Raw genomic sequence first — 16,811 nt, 5'->3', positions numbered from 1 at the left:
TACTCTTAAAGAAACATTTATTAGAGGGTTGCAGAATCTGTGTGAAATATAAAGTCCCTTATAAAACACTCAACTTAGCAGCTCACTAGCAATCCCTTTTACCATCTTTTTACCACAATCCTAAGCAAAGATAATACTTTTGCTTGCAGTATTAGTGCTACCTTGTTTATAAGAAGTTCTGCTCTAAAAGTTTCATAAGACAGGCTAGGAGGGAATTTACATCTACGGAAACATTGACAATCGGGCCAAATCAGGAAATAATTACATAAGCTTGTAGGTTAAGATGTCAAAACTATTCCAGCGCCAAAATACTAACATAAAAGCTTTTAAAGAGTAACTGTGCCTCAATATAGAACTAAATACCACAAAAACCAAAAGAGGAAAGAAGTATCAGGGTCAGTTCAGGGGAGGATCCAAATATACATACAAGTTCAATACAGTAATTGCACAAAATGAAAAAAAAAGCCAGGTTAGCCGCTTATGATTACCAATGTTAAAGTTTACATGCGTCACACATGAAGTTCAAAAAAACCTTAGAAGTCTCAATGTGTTCGTTTCTACCAGGAGGCCAAGTGCAGAACAGTTTTACAGATCTATGCAAAAATGTGCAAAACAGGGATTAATACATTAGTTTCATCATCCTGTGAAGTCAAGTGGTGATTTTGATTACATTGTATGCACGCAAATGTTTGTATTCCTGCTTTAAGAAAAGACTGCAACAGACACTCGGGTGAGTAAGCAGTTTTCAGTTTAAATGTTAGTTTCTATTCAAAATGGGTATCTGGAAAATTTATCAGCACCAGGGGTCCAAATGAAAAAAAAAGTATGGTGAATGTGGAGTTTGCGTCCTTTTTTTTTTATCTAAGCAATTCACAAAAAAGCATAAGGCTTTTGATTATCACTGCACATTTTAATTCTGAAGTTTAAGATGTAAAGCTTCAACTTCTTAATGAAGATGCGTGATTGTCAGTTTCCAACCATACTTTTCACTGCTGACAGATCTTGGTTTCAACAACAAACAAGTTCTCAAAGTGCCGGATTGAATGGCATTTTTCAGCCGAGCGCTTCTGGAGGCCTGGACAGAGGAAAAAACCATCAGTTGCACATCATATTTCAGAGGACGCAGGCTCTCCCCTCCAGGAAATTCTTGCTTATGGGCTAAAAGCGCCACTTGGAATTAGTTTACATTATGGATTCAACTGAGAAGGAAGGACTCATTGGGAAAGACCCTGATGCTGGGAATGATTGTAGGCAAAAGGAGGAGGGGATGGCAGAGGTTGAGGTGGCTGGATGGGGCCACTGGTGAGGTGGCTGTGAGGTTGGGTGTACTTCAGGGGATGGAGGAGGACAGGAGAACCTGGAGGAATGTTATCTATGGGGTCGCAAAGAGTTGGGCGCAACTTTGAGACTGGGCAACAACAACAACATAGATTCAACTGGTTTAACAGTCATTTCTTCTTCCTTGGGAACTGCAGTTCTGTACCAAGGGCTAGCGATTGGAAACCGAGAATTCTCTGTACCCTCCTCAGCTACAGTTCTTGAACTTTTTTGGGACAAGGTCATGACAGTTCAGTAAGAAGTACAGAACGGGCATTAATAGAGTAGACAGACCCAAGACTTCTGCAGGGCAATGTTACTTCTCAGGGCTTTCTACTATAATGTGGACCAAATTGAGCATGTTAGTATGAATATGGAATGGCCTATCATTCTTTCGTATGTAAAATAAGTTTATCTTAATTTACTTCTTTCCAGATAGTTCTGCTGTTGCCTCTTTGCAGAACATGCACTGGAGTTTTAAGTCAATAATGGAAAAATGAGGAAGCGACTTCCACCTGTGGATAGCTATAACCAAAGGTACTGTGAACACAAAGCCTTGGAAGTAAATGCGACTGCAATCATCCCACGGATTTGTAAGAGCGTTCTAGCTGGACTGACCGACTGCTAGAATCCCCCAGCTTTTCCAGAGAGGGTGTGTCAAAATCCTCCAGCAGTGCTAGCAGTTGGTCATATTAAGGAACAGTTGGGGGATTATATTTTGCAGGGAATGAAAGCAGGGTTGTAATTATGGCTGTCAATTTGGCAGCTGCAAAAGCTGCTCAGGGTATGCATTCACCCAATCGACACTGCTGCCGAATTTCCCATCCTGTGGCCTTTTCCTTGATGCTGTTTCCCAAGGTGCTGTTACTCAGGCAGCTTGCTCCTGGATTACAGCAGGAAGTGCCACAACACATTCCAGAATTTAGACATTTCTCCGTTAAGCCATGATGCAGTTGCAGGCATCCTCTCTGTTGTAGCAAGAGAGCAAAATAGGGCCTCTCAGGGACAAGGGACACCCCAAGATTGTCCAGATCAAATCCTGAAAAGTACAGCTTTTGATCCTCTTTAGATAGGTCTCACTCAGCCTGACACTATGCTATTAAGTGTGACTCAATTGTTCTAGTACTTCCAGATCCGAAACATTTTTCCTGTCTGTGCCTTGTTCTTCCATACACAACCAAGTCCTGACTTTACAGTGAAATTTAAAGTTGACCACTGCCAGAAGTGAGAGTTCTAATGGCTCAATAGCGTTTAGCTCAGTGTCTTGAGTTCCAGGTACAACCACTTTTTGATAAACTTAGGTTTTCTTTCTATGGCTTTCAGCATTACAAGAGAATTAAAATTTAAAAGACTCCACAGATGACTAAAACAAAGCTCCTTCAGTAAGCTCATAGGAGTCCCACTGAAGATTTTTTTTTTCATTTCCTAACCTGAAATACTCACCAACTATCTTATCTCTGCGCTGAAGTCTGAAAGTATCCTTTCCCACACAGAGCTGGTAAATGAATATGCCCAGTTCCGACACATTATCAATTTCTTCTGTCACAACCATTTCCTCACGGACAAGGTAAGTCTGAGGCAAGTAAGAATCAGTCTATGGAAAGACATAAAATATCTAATATAAATGCTTGCCAGTTTTTTCAACGGATACACAAAGTCATTTATGAAAAGCACTTTCAGCAAAGAGGGACAGTTAAGGATGGAAATGAAGTCTGCTGGAAGGAATACAGTTTTTAGGGAAATAGTTGCAAGCTCTGTAGCCAGCTGGACCGATCGAGAAGTTTAACTTGAGTCCTGCGCTGAGCAGGGGGTTGGACCCAATGGCCCTCCAGCCCCTTTCAACTCTACTGTTTCATGATCGAACAAGATTATAAGAAAACAAGTCACCACAGGACTATTCATCATTCTTATGCATGGGCCTTGGTTGGACTCAGTGAAGGGCTCAACTCTAATTACCCTGCTTGGCTGAGTTCATTCTGACACTGACCAGGAGCCTTATCACACAGACAGGGTCCAGAGTACATATCAGAAAAGGGGCAAATGCTTGTTGACAGAACTCAAAAAAGGTATTATTGTACTACCTCAAATATACCTTCAGCATCAATTCCACATATAGTCCTGAACGACATCAGTTGTGCAAAAACAACCTGCTACAAAGGCGATGTAAGACTTATGAAAGTATAAGCAAAAGAAAAGGCACCAGGACAGGATAGAACTGTGGCATGGATAATAAGATGAGCGATACATACCGCTAGCTTTGCAAAGAGATCCATTAGGTTACGTGGTGGCATGACAATGGAAGTGTTCAGAGGGATCACGTAGCAGTTACCCAGTTGCAGGTCAAGGTAGGCAGTCAGGAGCTACAGGAAAATGTACAAGGATGGTTAGCAATTTGACTATATACAATGAAGATGACATTTTAAAATTAGCACTTACACTAGAGCACAAAGTGCTTTATAGAACTATGGAAGTGGTTCAGCAAAAGCACCCCAGAACTGGGAAGTTGTCTTAAAATTCCCTCCCTCCACCAGATGGAGCCTTCTGACAGAGGAAGCGTCTTCCACTGAAGAAATGGAACAGATCCTCTGCCTTTTTGGAGGCAGCAAGATGCTGGTAGCTTTCAAATATGTATGACATACCGTATTTCAAGAGAATTTTTATGCCCGATAGATTCCTACAATTCCCAGCATTCCCCAGCAAGTAAGCAGACTTTTTCCCTGCTTTAACAAGTGTAGGATTGTGCCCTTAATCACTTCAGTCTGGCAGGAAAAAATGATAAACCCCTGGGTCAGTACTGAAAACTGGTGAGCAGCCAAGCCCAGCCTCCTTTGTTATGCTGCCTTGCGGCTGTCACCACTGAACCACCAGGGAAAGGCCCCCCGTTCCGAACTGGACTCCAGTTGCGCAACCCCTGAAAATGCAGGCCCCAAGACAGATGAACCTCTCCCCAGACCCGCCACTGTTAGTCTGGCAGCACTGCTGTTGACCTCAGGAGAGGCGGCCTGCTCCAGGTGCCTTTGCAAAGGCGGGAGCCAAGCCACGCTGCAGAGGTGGAGCGCAGAGCACCCCCTCCCAGATTCCAAGTGTGGGGTGTGTGCGCGTGTGTGTGTGTGTGGTGGGGGGGGAGATGAGCTGTGTTGTCACCAACCTTCTCCACAGGAGACTGAGCACAGCACACACCAGCAGGCGGCGACAGTGGGGAAGTGGAGAGTGCTCGAGCCACCTGGCTGGAGTGACCGCCTCTTCCCTGCTGACCTGGAAGAGCAGGTGGACAATGGCGGCCAGCGGAGGACCAAGCCACACTGCCACAGGCCTCCTCTGGGAAGGGCATCACAACTGTGCCTTTCCGTTTGAACAGAAGGATGGGGGTTATCGCATTACCTGTTACCAAAACTGAACACTAAATTTCCCCCACCGCCAAAAAGCCGGACTTTTTGCCACTCACTCTGTCAAAATCATGAACAATGGCTGCGGGATCGCTGTCAGAGAATTTTGGAACAGGGACATCAATGATGGCTACGTTATCAGCCTCCCGGATATCTGCTTCTTCAGCAATGGGCAAGAAGTACGGCTCTTCTTGATTCTCCTCTCCCACATAGCACATTTGCCCACGGAATGGTTTGTGCTAAAAAAAGAAGTCATTAGCCAGGGTGCTTCTTTAGGGGTAGATTAACACACAAAGAGAAGCCGCTCACTCACAGAGGTAACTACAGTGCTGTGCGGATGCTCATGTCACTACTCCTGAAGGGGAGGAAAGAGATGCAGCGCTGGAAATGGTTGAAATATACCCCTTTCCCTTAAAATAGGCAAGCACTGCTGAGGCCCTTTGGAGAGATCTGCCCATATGCACAAAGACGGGATTTCTGCACCACAATCTGCATCGCTCCACACTTACGTACATTGCAGAGCCCAGTGGGGTCCTAGTTTATATCCCTCCACTGAGAGAATTTACCGTTTTATTCCCATTCTCCCCTTTCTGTTCTTTAAACAGTTATCAATCTATAAGAGGATCTCTCTTATTTCATTACAGCTAAGTTTTCTTAAGGCGTTAGTCAAGGACTTTATAGTCCAAGTAAACAATGCCCGTCAGATCAGCCGTGTACAAATATTGATCAACACTCTCAGAAATATGCGAGTTTAGTGAAATGGGGCATAATACTTTTGCAGGAGCCAACACTGATTCTTTTTCACCAGGACCTGTCCTCCTACAGCCTTGATCTTGTTATCTTAATACACTTCCTACCAATTTTCAAGAAACAGACATTAATATAATCAGATTGTAATTTCACAGATTCCTCCTGGATTGCTTTAAAAGCAGTGCTGCGTTGGCCACTGCCCAGTTCTCTGATGCAGCAGATGATCTTTGGGATATACCAGATATTTTTGTTAGAGGATCAGCAATTCCACATGTGATTGTTTCCATCTGGGCCTGGTGATTTGTTAGCATTCCTTTTGTCAGTAAGGCCTAGAAATTTATCCCTTGTCACCATTACTTGCCCTAGTGACTCAGCCCCCCCACCTGAAAAATCAATTTAGGAATGGGTATTTGCTGTACATCTTTTGCAGTCAAGGCAGATGAAAATAATTTATTCAGCTTCTCTGCTGAACACTTCTGGGAAATGAAAAGAACAGGTGGGTGCAGGATGGACAGAAGCCACTGCGGGGGGGGGGGGGTGATGGGTGAAAAGATTAAAGGACTCCTGCTGGCTGGTAAGCTGGGGAGGCTCAAGAGAGCAGCAGAGGCTACCAGGAGCAGCAGTCAGCCAGCGAGAGGCAGAGGAAGGGCATCTCAGGGAAGCCGGCAAGGCAATCTGGAGACCAGGGAGGGGTGTCTGCATGAACCAGTGTGGGCTGTATGTGTGGGAGAGAAAGAGGCTATGTCTGATTCACAGGAGGGGCATTTTGAAAGGATCCTGACAGGGAGTGGAGGTTATTTTTCTTGTGCAGGGGGTGATAGTGGTAAAAGAATGGGTGGTGACCTGGCAAGAAAAGAAAAAGGATGGGAAAGGGGAAAAGTGCTTTCTTTCTGTGAAATGGGTTTCTGTTGGCACAAAAGACTACCCTGGTGGGAGTTTCATGCTTTGGGCCTCAAACTACACCTTTGACTTAAATTTAGTCCTCTGGGCAGGTTTCACACACACCCTGCACAGAACCTGGACGTCCTGCTCTCAGATTTCATGGCTCATCACTTGCACTGCCCATTCTATAGTGATGCCTACATTGTACCACACTTATACATCAGTTCTACAATACTTGGTATATTCTGCCTTGAATGGTTTGCCTACTTGATTCCATAAAAGGAGAAAAAGAAAAAAAGGGGGAGGGAGTCCTTCCATTACCTTTGGCATGAAGAACTTGGAGATGCAGGCTCCACCAACAACTACGCCTGCTAAGATGAAGGCAAGACCCAAAAGGGTCAGCAGACACCTTCCAGACGAATGTTCATGGCCATGTGTTGCAACTTCTGGATCCTGCAGAACACAAAGAAAGCATTTAAGTTCTTTGTTGCCTTAGAGACGTGATTCTTTTTTATTCCTCCTGGATGTCAGCAGGATGATACCACCCTACAAGGTGAACGATGAGGTGCCCGAGAAGTCTCTTAAAGAAAGTTCTAACAGAAGGCTATCACAGTACTTGTTTTAAACACAAACAAGAGGCTTCAACTCACATATCACTTTCAAGTCTACAGGCAGATAAACATTCCTCACGATCTTATAAAATTATGGTTCAAGTGAATTTGTCTTCCTCATTAGACTACTAAAATGTGGCTTTCATATTTTAAAAGTCAGATACAAAAGACTGCAGCTACTCACAGCCTATGCTAATGCTCCAAAGTTTTAGTTTTAGGCAACTAGGTTTTAAACACCATTTCCCACCTCCTCTCCTATGAATCCAAGTATCATTATTGCAGCTACTCCTATAAAACGTTTATAGCAGGAGGAGGAGCACTTTCTTCCCAAGGGCTAAATTCAATTTTAGAAAAAGCACTTGCAGGGTGCATTCCAGAGGTAGGTGGGAGCATCGGGTTAGAATGTAGCTGAAAGCAAAAGGGGCAGGGCCAAAATATTGTTTCTTAAAACTCTTAAGTGTCAGTAACTCAGGAGAAGCATTCATGCTTTAAAATGGAGAAAAGCATCACAAAAGCCAGGAAGCCACCAAACTGTGGCTGAAGGAAAGTGTAGCAGGTCCGATATAGCTGAAAGGCCCGAGGTTCCCCATCCACGCTCTGCAGTCTTAATATGCTAGGTGCACGGAACGTAAGTGACGGGGAAGAACAGAATGCGCTAATGCAAAATTTTGTCAGCAAGCCTCACACGTAAGATTTCCAGATTACATGGAACAAATACTCCTCCTCTAACCTCACTGTCAGAAGAGGTCATTTTTTTTCCCACAGTGCCATGTATGAATGGACTTTATCATACTATGCCATGTGGGACACTGCACTCTTCTTTCAGATAACTTCAGCTCACATAAATCACGTCATAAGTTGCATAGCTGTTGGCAGGAACCGCCCAGATCAAACTACCTGTTCAAGGTCAATTTGTGGTTCCAGAAGTGCAAGAAGAAGCACCGCTCATCACTTTGTAAGATTCCCAAGCTGTATTTAATTGGGTCTCAGCTACTCCAATGATCAAAATGCTGTGAAAATAGTCTTAAAAGTAGTGAGATGAGAACTCTGTTCACTATTTTGCCCATTCTTAGGTTTAGAAGAGGAACATGTCATGAGCCACAAAAAAAGTGTTAGCAGCAGAGTCAGAACAAATGCTGTTATGCAAACATTAATCTGGTGTTTTCTAGAAACTAAAAGATACTGTGAAAAATAAATCTAGTGCAAAAGCAGCAAGACTAGCAGCCAAAATATTTGGGGATTTGTTTTAGTGAACTAGCAGACTGGATTCAAGTATTTCAAAATCTAGTTCTTGGCCCAGAACAACTGAGGTTTTGCTCCACAGGTAATCAACAGTTTCATGGCGTGTCCATACAGAAAGGAAGATGCCACTTACTAGTCTGCCCAAGCACCTTGAAATTTAATGCTAGAATACAGGAAACCAGGAAGCTTTTTCCAGTTTTAAATATGTCATTTAGCTTCATGTAAGCCCCTTGGAAAATCAAAGTCAACCATCAAATATTCCGGTTGTAACCTGTCCAGAGCTTCAACTGAGCCAGCGTCAAGCAAAACGAAAGCAGATACCGGTGTGTAACCAAGAAACACAGATTCCCCCATATGGTGCAGCAAGCATGCCTATGAACAGTGATTTCAATTTCAGCACAGAAACAAATACTTGCATGTTACTATAGAGAATAATAAAAGCAGTTAAACAGCACTTGGACAGATTTATTTTATTTGTTTGCTCCACTCCCACTGGAATCTGCTTTAAGTACATGTTATTTCTTCTGATGTACTGTGCTTTTGAGTGCTCACTAGACCAGTGCAAGCTGGAGGACCTCCAAGATATAAATTTAGAGCAACCTGAAAAAAATCCCAACAAAAGTAACAACAAGACTAGAAAATTTACTACTCCCAATTTTATTACATTTTAATACAGCCCAAAAGGCAAATCTCTCTGGGTGGTTTTAGCCTACTCATTCCATATGGAACTTAACAGGCAAGGTGTATCTTAGGGAGGAAAATGAAGCTGAAAAATAAGACACCACAAACATTCTTCTGAGCATACTGAAGACAGGGCAACAGATAAACAGAGGAACTTTTTTTCCATCGATGCGTGGGTTAAGAGCTTGCTGAAAAATCAGGAAATGGTAAATTTAACTTTTGGCTCTTTGCATCACAAGGTGTTCAAACAATGCTTCCAAATATTAGCTTTACAAGACTACACATGACAGAAACAGTATTTAACTTATGAACAGCAACCTAGTCCAATTGCATAGTATTATATTCTTTTTGGCAGTACATGCATCAAATAAGTATAAGAATTTGAGCAAACATAAACATTTCATTTTCTGAGTTGTCATCTCCCCTAAGCAAGAATGTGTTCTGCATGTCTACTTAGTACATGGCATAAATGAGCTTTTAGTTTTATGGGCTAACCAATACTCATTTTCCAGACATTTCATGCGTTTTTGTTATAGTGCAAACCCCGAGTTCAAAACCTGCCTTATAGTCAGGATTTTGATCTTCCTAGCCTAGTGCTGTCTATTTTAAGTCTCAAGCGGCCTCTAGTGCAGGCCCTGCCCCAATTATACCTACAGAAAGAGAATGCAATATGCAATTCGAAGCACCAAAAAGAACACCCCAGATGGTGGGCACACATCTTCCAGCACCAGAGCTTGGTTGGGAGAAAAAAACTACGACACAGACATAAAATACTACTATGCCCTCCTATAACCAAAAATTCCTGAAGTGTGTGAACCATTCATTATTTTAACTCTTATATTACACCTCTACTTTAAAAAGGCTAGGTGAGACCACCATTTGAAGATACAAGGATGTTATTCTCACATCTGATCAAGGTCTGACTTGACAGCAGCTCCCACAAGGTCTCTGGAAGCAATCTTTTTCTGGCTTTGAACAGATACTTTAACTGAGATGCCAGTGACCAAACCTGGGGTCTAACACATACTCCATTAATGATCTGTAGCCTTCACCTTCTGGATTATGTGAATTCTCAACTGCAGTTGCTGAACCAAAAAGCCCAAACACAGCAATGCATTTTCTCACAGGAACCTTGGAAATGAATTGCAATACATTGGAACATCTTGTTGCTAGAAATGCAAAGATAAAAAGAAGACAGAGTTCTCACACATTTTGATTCTGTTCACAGCCTTTTAACTTAAAATGAAAGTAGATCATGGACAAAGGAAACATCTGTGACAAACAAAACTTTCCCATTTGAAGTCTGAAAAGAGTTTCCTCCTCCTGTCTGGCTGACAGGAAACTAAAGAAGATTGTCTAATCAAACTCCTTTTGAGTAAGGAAGCAGATGATCTTTATTATAATTTGCTAAAGGAAATCTTGGGTGCCTATGTGTTTAGGACCATGGCACATATGGATCCATCCATAACTCTGACGCACCATTTCACATGTAAACCTTTCTCTCAGAACTGAATATATAGTGGGATCCCATCCACATAAGGATTTCATTCTCAAACATCTTATTGTGTTCATTTTGTCTCAGGTAAGGGCAAGAATGTGGTCCAAATCTAGGTTTAGCCTACAAAGAACTTGCTTCTGGTTTTTATGCAAACTAGATTATTTGGTTTTCAGTGTTGCCACCATGAACCCTTGGGATATTTTGTTAGCTACAACTACATAATTGACATGGATTTCACTTATTGAGTTCCAGTTGTCTTCCATTTTAGGGCTTTACTGACAAACCAAAAGCACATGGATACATATGAGGATGAGAGCACTGTACACAAACCTTATAAATAAGGAAAATAAAATACAAATATTTGGTTTTCATTTTGTTTATTTTGGTAACTGCCCTAGAGTTTTTCTCTTACACAGGCAGGAAGTAGATCTGATGGTGAAATGCCTATATAATATTCTACTCAGTTCAAGCAGGATGCTACAACTTAAAATAGTCAATGAAAACTAGCAATTAGAGCTGGGTTGCACCTGTAATTATATAAACACACACATAGGGAAACACACACGGTTTAGAAAAAAGTTGTTTAGAACAGAGTTGCAGCTGGTTTGGGTTCAGGAGTTCAAGTCCTTCTCTATCATATATACCATGGCCTAAGAAGGCACCATGTATGGACAGCTGGAGTGGTGAAATGGGAACAACTGCTCTGCTCAGTTCAGCAGAGAGGTGGGAAGAGACTCTGTGGTATGCACTACAGGGAAGTTACGCATGCAGTTAAAAGCTTTGGTTGGGCATATGAGCTACAAGGAAACGTTAACCATTTTTGCTAGCACAGGGGTGAGCAACTTGCGGCTCTCTAAATGTTTTGGCCTGTAAGTCTGGCAGATGCTTATCTTTGATTTACTGCACTTTGTTTTACTGCTCCTGCGTGGCTGAGGAAGCCAGAGCCAATTTACACACAAGTTGCAAACAAAGGAGCACAACCTTCATATATCATGCAGTGGCAAAGGCTCACTTGCCTGCCAGGTCCCAGGAAATTAAGACACAGGAAAAGGAAAGCTTGCAACCATTTTCAAATAAAAAGTATATTCTGCTTTTTGTAAATACAGAATTGGAGTATGCGTTCAGGCAGAGACTTTGCCTGTAGGACTCCCAAGTCTACAGAACTATAGAAAGATCTTAAAAGTTCAAAATCTACAAAGACCCCAGAGACCAGATACCAATACAAATATACCTAAAGTCTTCAGCTGGAAAACCTGGACTCACAAGCAAGCCACACTCTGACCCCAAGTGAAATGCACCAATGACTCCAGCACCATTCCCCCCTCCCCCTTTGCTTAAAAAACTGCAAAACAGAAGGCGACCGTTTCAGACAAAAGAACTTTAAAAGCAGCTTGATAAAAACATGAACTTTTCCATTTTGAAAAGGTTCCATTTTGGTGCAAACCTGCATCAAAATTTTTCCCTGCTGTGCAAGTAGGAAAACTATAAGAAGTGAAACTCCTCTATCTGGCCTGAAGACAACAGCAGCCAGCTGAAGGACAGCCCAAAGTAATTAGAAGTGGATACTCCCTTATTGTAGGGAGGAGTCACATTACAGGGAATTCTAGGAGTTGGAAAAGGTGGAAAACATAAGCTACAGACCAATGTCTGCTTAACTGGAACTTAGAAATGCAATTCATGTTATTGTGTTTTCCAAGTAGTAATTTTTTTAGTAAGTCACCCTGGAAAACTCAAAGACAAAGAACCCCCATGACAATAAATGACTGTTTATACAACAGCAGCCCAAGACATGCCCCACCAGATTTCATGTGTGTGCCCCACTAACACATTACCTGAAAGCCAATGACCGGGTTTAACTGGCAGTGACTCTACAGGGGTGCAATTTCACACTAGCACAGGCCCTTCAATAGCTGAAGATTAAGCCTAGCACTTCCTGCATGCATTCGGTTTGATCTACCACGGAGCTCCAAGGAGACAGCAGCTTCTGTTTGTCTGTTGCAATGGCTGTATGCATGCATTTTTAAGAAGACCAGAGGATGTGCATGCAGGCTTGCTCTCCTGCACTGTTTATTTTTTTTTAAATAAGTCAGCAAGCTTGTGCCCTCCAGATGTTCTGGGCTTTAAGTCTCAATTCCTGAGCCCTGTTCATGCTGGGTAGGGGTTACTGGAATTGCAGCACAAAGTATCTGGGAAGCAACCATATTGCCCACCCCTGGACTAGACCTTAGGAAAAGCTCTGTAGCTCATTCTGTGCATGTGGACACCCAGGTGCAAACCCCAGCACTGCCAGGTATGACTTGTGGATTGCCCACACAGCATGAGAGGCTGAGCTAAACTGACCAGCACTCTGCCTATGCAGACTTTAAGCCCCCACAACTTTTCAATGGAGCTCACCTGTGGCAGAGGGGTACTTCTTAGCTGAGCACCAAAGGAAACCTACAAAACTGGGTCACAGCTTGGCCATTCTGCAACAGCAGCATTGCAACGACCAAGTGTGCATGCACATGCACATCTGTAGCACCCCACCCGCCATTTCATTCCAGGCTGATGAGCAGCCATTAACGAACCCGTTTTAAAGGACCCACCAGTAACCAGCTCCATGCCCTGTTTGGAGAAGCAGGGTGATGAAGCCACTGAAGGGCTGGGCCAAGGCTTGGGAAACCCAGATTCTAGTCCCCCACTTGAGGCTCACTGGATGACTCTGGGCCAGTCCCTGCCTCTCCACCTAACCTGCCTCACAGAGGTGTTTTGCAGATAAAATGGAGAGGAAGGCGGTTATGCACACCACCTTGGGCTTCTTGCAGGGAAAAAAGGTCAGGATATAAATGGATCTAGGAAGAAAGGAGAGCACTCAAAAGCACTGCTGAGCTACAGGTGGGTCCCGGCAGCTTTTGGAGAATGCAGACCATTCCCTACCAAAACCAAACACAGGACAATTTCTGCTGGATGAGGTCAAAGCCCAGATACCCATCGCCCCAGTGGCAACCCAGCCGTGCACAGAACCCGCAGGCGGTTAAGGGGGCAGCACTACTCCTGCAGCCACGCTCCCCAGAGACGAGTGCAGGCAGGCACAACGCGGCTGGTACCGGTGCCTGCAGAGAGCCATCGGGGCGAGTAGCCACGGGCTACCAGGAATTTGTCACCCCCCCTTTCGACGCCGTCCAAGAGGAGGATGCTGTTGCCCTCCAGGTCCGAAAAGGCTGCCTATAAGAAGGGGGCGGTCCAGCCTTGGCCAGACCCCGGGGCTGCCTCGGGGCAAGCAGGCTCCCCCTGGAAGAGGCAAGCGGCAGGGCACGGGGGGCTCCGGCGCCATTTCGCGCCCTGCCTGCAGCGCTACTCCGGGAGCGCCGCCGCTCCGCATCCACCCTGCTCCCCCTCCGCCTCCGCTTTCCCAGGCACAAAATGGCGGCGGAGGCCCGTCTCCGCCAATGGCGCAGGCAAGGCTGCCGCTCCCTCACCTTGTCGGTCACCAGCGCTTCGGCCGCCTCCTTCTTGGGCTCGTCCTTGTGGGCGAAGGGCGACTGGAAGGCGATCTTCACCATGGCGGCGGTCGGGCCTCCTGCCGGCGCGGCTGCACCCCGGGGGCTGTGGTCGGTCGCGCAGCTGCTTCCTCCGCCTCCTGCTGCTGCCGCCGCTGCTCCTCCGGTTGCTGCGCAGCGGCCTCTCCCCCGTTCACCTCGCGGAATGGGCGGGGCCTGGGAGAAGGGGAGGAGCCAACATCAGCATCGCCCTCCCCTTTCTTCCCTTTTCTCAATCCCTCACGTGCTCCGCCCCGTGAACGCATGCGCAGCAGCTGCTGCTGCTGGAGAGGGGAGAGGAGGGCCGCTTTCGCCTGGCTCCGGCCGAACCATGTTGCGCGTGCGCAGTGACGCTTCCTCGCCCCTTTAACTTCTCTGTGCCCGCTGTGAGCCAATCCCAGGCAACGGAACGGACGGCGCAAAAGAAGCGGGGAAGAGGAAGAAGAGAGGCCGCTCCCTATAGGCTGCGGATGTCACAATAAAACCTCAAGCATCTCAATGTCGCAACAGTAGTGAAGCAGCACGTGCGGTTTGCTTTGGTTGCTGCTTGCTTTTTTTTTTTTTTTTGCTTGCTAAAAAGGATGCACTCTTGTGCAGTTTTAAATAGGGAAAAAGCCCTAGAGCAACCAGCATTTCTCAGCCAGCCAATGCTGGGAGATATAGGACTCTTTTCCTGTCTAAACCCCATAAGATGCACCTTAAGTAAGTAGATGCAGCCGCCTGAATTGGAGGCACGACTGCTTCTATCTAACAGCCAGTTAAAACCAGGGAAGGAGAGCTTGCTTTGAACCCAAGAGCATGCAATAAAGTTTTTGGAAGCAAAAATGCCAAAAATGAAGCTGTTGTACTTCAGGCACATCCCCAAAAGGGAAAGTGGAAAGTGGAAGGGAAAGTGGAAGAAGGGAAAGGGAAAGTGGAAGAAGGAAAACCAAATACAAGATAGGTTGATTCTGTAAAAGAACCACAGCCTTGAGTTTGCAAGAGCTGAACAGGAAGTTATTTGTCCTGCCAGACAAACCTTGTGGAATTCTATGACAAGGTTTCGCGATGGCTAGATGGAGGGGATGCAGTGGATGTGGTATACCTGGGTTTCAGCAAGGCCTTTGACAAAGTACCCCATGATATCCTGGTGGAGAAACTGAGGAGTTTTGGGATACACCAAAGCACTGTCCGGTGGATTAGGGCATGGTTGGCTGACCGAAAGCAGAAGGCAACCATGAACAGGGAATCATCGGGATGGCGACCAGTGACAAGTGGGGTCCCCCAGGGCTCTGTCCTGGGGCCGATCCTGTTTAATCTTTTCACTAATGACATGGAAAAAGGGGTGAACAGTCTGCTGATCAAATTCGCAGACGACACTAAAACTGGAGCAGTGGCCACAACTGAGGAGCAGGTACTCCAGATCCAAAAGGATCTGGACAGACTATGGAAGTGGGCAGGAGGCAACAGGATGGCGTTCAATGTGGACAAGTGCAAGGTCTTGCATTTGGGGCATAGGAATAGCTGTCATAAGTACAGGTTAGGTGACAAGTGGCTGGAGAGCAGCACTTGTGAAAGGGACCTCGGGGTACTTGTTGACTGCAGGCTGAACATGGGTCAGCAGTGTGATGCGGTGGTCAAGAGGGCGAACGCCACCCTTGGTTGCATAGCCAGAAGTGTGGCTTCTAGATCGAGAGAGGTATTACTACCACTCTACACGACTCTGATGCGCCCACATTTGGAGTATTGTGTTCAGTTTTGGGCCCCTCATTACAAAAAGGATACAGCCAGGTTGGAGTCAGTGCAGCGTAGGGCCACAAGGTTGGTGGCCAGTTTGCAGGGGATGCCGTATGAGGCGAGACTGAGGGAACTGGGTCTCTTCAGCCCGGAGAAGAGGAGACTTGGAGGGGATATGTTGGCGACATACAGGCATGTGAGGGGATGTCGCATGGAGATGGGTAGAGACCTGTTCTCCCCTGCAGAGGAAGGCAGAACGCGCTCCAACGGAGCAAAGCTCAGGGAGCCAAGGTTCAATTTGGATGCCAGAAAGCACTTCCTGACAGTCAGGACCCCGAGGGTGTGGAATGGGCTTCCACCAGAGGTGGTTGAGGCCCCATCGGTGCAGGTGTTCAAGGATAGGCTGGACGTCCACATGGTGGGCATGTCATGAGCGGAGCCGGCTAGTGCCGGAGGTCAGACTAGATGGCCCGGGAGACCCCTTCTGACTCGCTCTGTTTTCTATGTTTCTAACATATCTGTTCAGGAGAGGATGGCCTGGAGGGCAGGCAGAGGGCATATGTCAGAGATGAGACTAACAAAAGCAGTAAATAAGCCAGCATGGAGTAACCCAGACTTCTGCAGCTTGGTGTCTTCCAGTTGCTTTGGTCTGCTATTCCCAGCATCTGTTTCCCAGCATGACTGGGGAAGGCAAGGGCAGAGTTTGATGGATCTGTGAACAGCTTGGCAATGTAGCTGATTTGCTCACAGCTCGGATAAGTAAGTGGCAGTGAAAAATTTTGTTGCATCTCTTGTGAGATAATCTGATACATCAGTCACATGTTTCCAGGGAGGAGGAATGCTGGAGTAGAATTTGGGAAATCCAGGTTCTGGTCTCGGCCATGAAACTCACTGCATGACGTTGGGCCAGGCACAGACTCTTAGCCTGACCTACCTAAGCTACCTTGGGTTCCTTGCAGGAGGAAGTAAGGTGAGGTATAAATGTAATGCATTAACAATAGTACATGTCTTACTTAGGGAAATTCAGTAAAGTGTGCTTCAGTTCTGTATATTTTCGATCTTTTTTTAAGAGTAGTATTTGGCAAAAGAGGCCATTTTTGTTAAGCTTTCTGATTCAGAAGCAGCTGCAAAGCCAGCAGCATGCAAAGTAATGAATACAGGAGAGTCCTGATAATGTGCAAGCACTGTCAAAACAACCAACTCCACACAT

General features: G+C 45.4%; 1 protein-coding gene across 1 annotated transcript; it reads right to left on the bottom strand.

The window, feature by feature from the left end:
- ITM2A (integral membrane protein 2A) lies at positions 1–14,027 on the bottom strand. Its single transcript, XM_044427291.1, has 6 exons — positions 13,826–14,027; positions 6,657–6,788; positions 4,763–4,942; positions 3,567–3,677; positions 2,761–2,911; positions 1–1,075 (listed from the first exon to the last, which is right to left on the bottom strand). Exons 1-6 carry the CDS (start codon positions 13,907–13,909, stop codon positions 987–989), a joined length of 747 nt encoding a protein of 248 aa, XP_044283226.1. The 5' UTR covers positions 13,910–14,027; the 3' UTR covers positions 1–986.
- Positions 14,028–16,811: the final 2,784 nt, after the last annotated feature.

The sequence above is a fragment of the Varanus komodoensis genome, unplaced genomic scaffold (assembly GCF_004798865.1).
Source record: "Varanus komodoensis strain SLA01 unplaced genomic scaffold, ASM479886v1 scaffold18_3, whole genome shotgun sequence".
Classification (NCBI taxonomy): domain Eukaryota; kingdom Metazoa; phylum Chordata; class Lepidosauria; order Squamata; family Varanidae; genus Varanus; species Varanus komodoensis.
Note: the sequence above shows the minus strand (reverse complement) of the source record. Positions and strands in the feature narration are given on the sequence as shown.

Excerpts from the sequence above, each read along its gene's own strand:
- ITM2A (XM_044427291.1), bottom strand. The coding sequence starts at position 13,909 with ATGGTGAAGATCGCCTTCCAGTCGCCCTTCGCCCACAAGGACGAGCCC. Across the intron at positions 6,789-13,825 it reads AAGCGCTGGTGACCGACAAG|GATCCAGAAGTTGCAACACA; the intron begins GTGAGGGAGCGG and ends TGTGTTCTGCAG. Across the intron at positions 1,076-2,760 it reads GCGCAGAGATAAGATAGTTG|GCCTCCAGAAGCGCTCGGCT; the intron begins GTGAGTATTTCA and ends TCCTCTGTCCAG.